Consider the following 5,791-nt stretch of genomic DNA (forward strand, 5'->3'; position numbering starts at 1 on the left):
AGCAGATCTAGAATTTCTTAGTAAGCAAAAAGAAGCAGCTGTAGCATATGCAGAGTACAAAGCAGCTATGGAAGACGATGAGTCACAGCACGATGCCAAGTCATTACAAGGAATACCTTAACAAGACGAGTTAGATCGAACTAGGCAGTACGTCGAAAGTCATAGAAATGTTACATTTAACAGTCAGAACTTCCGTGATAATCCGGTTCACAGCAATACTCACTTGGGCGATCATACTAGTGCTCCATTTATCACAAGTGCACACCTGGATTAAATACCTGTATCGGAGCCAGTTGAAAATCACGATACGAATGACTTTTCTCTTACACGTCAGAGTAGAAATGATATACTGGACCACATTCATACGTCTCTTTCTCAACCCGTAGATTTGACAACAACCCCAGTTTGAGCGAATTTTCACGCTTTCTATTGAAGAAAGATCTTTTGATGTCAAGATTTAACCGTTTCAATGATCGTCCAGAATCGCATGCACTTTTGAAATCCGGTTTTAAAGCTATTACAAAGGAACTTGAAGTGACTGCTATTGAGGAAAGTGAACTTTTAATTAAGTGGCTTGGACCCGATTCATCAAAGTTTGGACAAAGCATCCGGACATCAAACTTAAATGATCCGTCGATAGGATTACGAAAGATATGGCAAAGGCTAGAAGAACGTTTTGGTAGCCCGGAAATGATAGAAACGTCACTGAAGACAAAGATCAATGAATTTCCTAAAGTAACATTTAGAGAAGTGAAACGATTATATGATTTACAAGATGTTCTTTCGGAAATATTGTCAATTAAAGAGAATCCTGTATATGAGAAGCTTCTAAGTTACTTCGACTCTTCAGTAGGAATCAACCCGATAATGAGTAAATTGCCACAGTCGCTACAATATAAGTGGAGGGATAAAGCAACAAACTACAAGAAGTCAAAGAATGTTCCGTATCCGCCATTTTCGTTTTTTGTTGAATTCATATCCGATCAGGCTAGTAAGTACAATGACCCAGGATTCAAATTTGAAAGTGATCAGAACAACAATTCACCACAATCACGGGATAACGAATTCGGACGTTCATCTCAGAGACCACGCTTCGGCACGAGAAACATAAATGTTAGTAAGACAGAAATTGCTACTTCCACAGAGGGTATTAAACCAATTAAGCTTAAATGTGCTATTCATAAGACTAATCATTCGTTAAATGATTGCAGGTCGTTTTTATCCAAGTCTATAGAGGACCGCCGTAAGATAATCAAGGAAAACGGTATATGCTTCAAGTGCATCAACTCGAAAGATCACCTCAGTCGCAATTGTCCTGAAACTGTACAATGTAAGGAGTGTGACAGCTCTACTCATAGTTCAGGAATGCATATTTACGGACAACTGAAAATGCAACCTTTGGAACCCCATGGCGGGGAGCAATCTGAAGACGCAAGTAAAGTTGTTAAGGCGTATTGCATGGACATATGTAATGGTAAATTTTCTGGAAAGTCATGTGCAAAGATACTTCCGGTATTTGTTTCGCATGAAGATGATCCATCCAAACGCATCAAGACTTACATTATATTAGACGAACAAAGCAATAGGTCTTTGGGTAGAAAAGAACTGTTTGATTCATTTGACATTGTATGTAAACCAGAGGAGTATACATTAATGAGTTGCTCGGGTCGGACAAGAATGAATGGTCGACGTGTGTCAGGATTGTTACTCGAATCTTTAGATGGGTCAACAAAAATGCAATTGCCAACAGTCATAGAATGTAAGGAGATACCAAATAATCGCGATGAGATTCCGACTCCAGACGTAGCTAATTATCACGATCATATTCGTAGCATTTCACATGAACTTGAACCTTTAGACGAAAATGCAGATATTCTTTTATTGATAGGACGAGACCTTCTAGAAGCTCATCATATAATTGAACAACGAATCGGACCAGCTCATTCTCCATATGCACAAAGATTAGCTTTGGGTTGGGTTATAATCGGAGATGTTTGTATTGGAAATAGACATGTTACAGACTCTGTCAAGTCTTACAAGACATACATTCAAGCAGGTGGACGCCCGTCACTCTTAAAACCGTGTCCAAATGTAATCAGTGTACGGGAACTGCTGAAAACTCAAAACAAACTTGATAATATTGACTTTGACCTTGAAACAAAATTGGGAGACGGTGTATTTGATCGCACTGAGTTCGATGATAAACCTGGAAAGTCTATAGAAGACAAAATATTTCTTGATATAATGGAGAAGGAGTTCCACAAGAATGAACATGGAAATTGGTGCGCACCTTTACCCTTTAAACCTAATAGGGAACGATTACCAAACAATTTTCCTATGGCTTTACGTCGTGCTAAAACACTTGATAGAAGTCTTCAGTCTAATAAAGAAAAACGTGAACACTTTTTAGAATTTATGCACAATCTTATACAAAACAATCATGCAGAAATAGCACCAAAACTTGATGAAGGAGCAGAATCGTGGTACCTACCTGTCTTTGGTATCTATCATCCAAAGAAACCTGGAAAGATCCGTTGTGTTTTTGATTCCTCTGCCAAATTTGGAGATGTGTCACTCAACAAGGTATTACTACAAGGACCGGATCTAAATAATTCTCTTCTGAGCGTCCTCATGCGCTTCAGAAAGAATCGTGTTGCTGCCTCAGCTGACGTTCAGCAGATGTTCTATTCGTTTTCTGTTGATGAGAAGCATAGAGACTTTCTTCGTTTCCTATGGCACGAATACAATAACCTTGATAAACAACTAGTAGACTTTAGAATGACCGTACACGTATTCGGGAATAGCCCCTCGCCAGCGGTTGCAACATATGGACTACGAAAGTGCTCAAATTTGGCTGAACCAGATGTCAGAGATTTTATTCAGAGACACTTTTATGTTGACGATGGCCTCATATCATTAGATAGCAGTCAGGACATGATAGATCTGCTAACACGAACTCAGAAAACCTTATTGAAGGACGGAAATATACGCCTTCATAAGTTCGCATCAAATAGTGATGAAGTAATGTCCGCTCTTCCACATGAAGATCTTGCTCAAGACTTGAAGAGTATAGACTTTGATGCAGATAGTGTTCCACTACAGAGGAGTTTAGGGTTGTATTGGGACCTAGCTACAGACTGTTTTACCTATCGAATATCTGAAGAAAGCAAACCATTTACACGCCGTGGTGTATTATCTACACTTAACAGTCTATTTGACCCGCTAGGCTTAGTTGCTCCAGTCATAGTTGAAGGTAAAATTATACTGCGTGAGCTTATGGCGCAATCTGTTGATTGGGACGAACCCCTGCCGGAAAACAGCAAATTGAAATGGGAAACTTGGAGAAAGTCGCTTAGTGCACTTCAGAACATTACAATTCCACGCATGTATGTAAGTTCTTCATTAAGTAAAACACCTACCTTCGAACTTCATGTCTTTGCTGACGCATCTGAAAAGGCTATTGCAGCGGTATCATACTTACGAACAATCAAACCTGATGGCAACACTGAAACTGGATTCATTTTAGGAAAGGCGAAAGTCGCACCTCACCATGGACACACTATACCGAGGTTAGAGCTGTGTGCAGCTGTTTTGGCAGTTGACGTATCAAAGACAGTTGTTGAGAACTTTGATGAGACTTTCGATGTTGTTTAAAAGTTTTACACCGACAGCAAGGTGGTCCTGGGATATATTTATAACCAGACACGTCGCTTTTATGTTTATGTGGAACATAGAATCGAACGCATACGTAAGTCAACGGTCCCAGAACAATGGAATTACGTTCCAACATCAGTCAATCCTGCAGATCAAGCTACAAGGTCAGTTTCGTCAGAAGATATTGCTTCTAGTTGTTGGCTGCAAGGACCAACTAAGTTTCTAGGTGGAGAACTACAAGCTTCTGCATCTACTGAAACTCTAACGACACTAGTCAATCCAGATTTAGATAAAGAAGTTCGACCTATTGTGACAGTTACAAAGACTACAATTGAAGACAGCCATTCTATTGGATCTGAACGATTTCAAAACTTTTCATCATGGAAGTCACTAGTAAATGGAATAGCCGTTTTACAACGATTCATTCAGTCGAGATTCAAAAAGGTTACCTTACAAGATATCGATGTAGTTAAGTCCCTCAATGAGTCAGAAATATTTATAATTAAGACAATTCAAAGTGAAGCTTACAGTTCAGAAATAGACTGCATAGTAAATGGACAAAATCTTAGGAAAAACAGTAGTATTATATCTTTAGATCCATTTCTGGATAGTGAAGGCATTTTGCGTGTTGGTGGAAGACTCAATAAATCAAATCTGCCATACCAAGAAAGAAATCCACTCATTCTTCCAGGAAAATGTCATGTGTCAAAATTACTAGTGCAACATTTTCATGCCCAAGTCAAGCACCAAGGACGACATTTTACAGAAGGTGCCATTCGTGCAGAGGGTTACTGGATTACAGGCTCGAAACGTCTCGTATCATCTGTTATACACCATTGCGTCCCGTGTCGTAAACTCAGAGGTTGTTTGGAGGTTCAAAAGATGGCTGACCTCACTACAGACAGAATTGAACCCACTCCGCCATTTACTAATGTGGGGGTCGATGCATTTGGTCCTTGGTCTGTTATTCATCGCAGGACTCGTGGTGGCTGTTCAAATTCTAAGAGGTGGGCTATACTTTTTACATGTCTTACGACACGTGCAATACATATAGAAATAGTTGAAGAGATGTCTTCGAGTGCTTTCATCAATGCCTTACGCAGATTCATTGCAATCAGAGGAAAAGTGAGTGTTTTTAGATCAGATCGCGGTACCAATTTTATAGGTGCAGTGGATCCTTTACACATCGAGGCAATTAACGTTGAAGATGACAAAGTTAAAACATTTATGCATGAAACGAGGACGATTTGGATTTTCAACCCTCCCCACTCCTCGCACATGGGAGGAGCGTGGGAACGATTAATAGGCGTAACAAGAAGGATTTTGGACTCAATTCTTACAGATTCAAACACAAAATTTCTCACTCATGATGTTTTAGTTACCTTCATTGCTGAAGTAGCGAGTATAGTGAATCATAGACCGATAGTTCCGGTTTCTTCTGACACTGATAATCCGTTTATACTTTCACCGGCAGTGCTTCTTACTCAAAAGACAAAATCTACAATCGAAACCGATTACATTGGAGAATTTGACACAAAGGATCTTCTTCGTGCCGAATGGAAGCGTGTTATGGTTCTTTCTGACATGTTTTGGTCAAGGTGGCGCAAAGAGTATCTCAACAATCTTCAGTCAAGGAGAAAATGGCATAAGGATGTTCCAAACATAAAGGAAGGAGATGTCGTTTTATTGAGAGACAAAACTCTAATTCGTAATGAATGGCCTCTTGGACTAGTAATTCGTGCATTCGCGAGTGATGATGGCAAAGTGAGAAAAACAGAACTACGTGTGATTAGAGATGGTAAACCAACCGTTTATGTGCGACCAATTACAGAACTTGTTCTTCTTGTCTCTGATCGAGAACAATGTGTTTAAACTTTAAACATAAATTGTATTTGTTCAAAGATTTATTTAGTTATAGTGATATCCAGAAGACTGATATCAGACGGGGAGTGTAAAGTAACATTATTAGAACTATTCAGTATATAATGCTTGTCATAAAATCTGGTGTTATTGTGTAAACATTCTTCACCAGTTTATAAATTAGATCGAATTTTGTTGATTTAATATTTTGTGTATTACTATGATTCAATTTTATGTCACTGAAAGCTTATCGTAGGTTTAATCAGAGTTATCGAAC

At 39.0% G+C, this 5,791-nt stretch overlaps 1 protein-coding gene across 1 annotated transcript; it reads left to right on the forward strand.

Moving 5' to 3' along the window:
- The first annotated feature begins 447 nt into the window (after window positions 1–447).
- Window positions 448–5,526, forward strand: LOC134727407 (uncharacterized). Its single transcript, XM_063591789.1, has 2 exons — window positions 448–3,390; window positions 3,658–5,526. Exons 1-2 carry the CDS (start codon window positions 448–450, stop codon window positions 5,524–5,526), a joined length of 4,812 nt encoding a protein of 1,603 aa, XP_063447859.1.
- Window positions 5,527–5,791: the final 265 nt, after the last annotated feature.

This window comes from Mytilus trossulus, chromosome 8 (genome assembly GCF_036588685.1).
Source record: "Mytilus trossulus isolate FHL-02 chromosome 8, PNRI_Mtr1.1.1.hap1, whole genome shotgun sequence".
In the NCBI taxonomy this organism is placed as follows: Eukaryota; Metazoa; Mollusca; class Bivalvia; order Mytilida; family Mytilidae; genus Mytilus; species Mytilus trossulus.

Excerpts from the sequence above, each read along its gene's own strand:
- LOC134727407 (XM_063591789.1), top strand. The coding sequence starts at position 448 with ATGTCAAGATTTAACCGTTTCAATGATCGTCCAGAATCGCATGCACTT. Across the intron at positions 3,391-3,657 it reads TTACAATTCCACGCATGTAT|TTTTACACCGACAGCAAGGT; the intron begins GTAAGTTCTTCA and ends GTTGTTTAAAAG.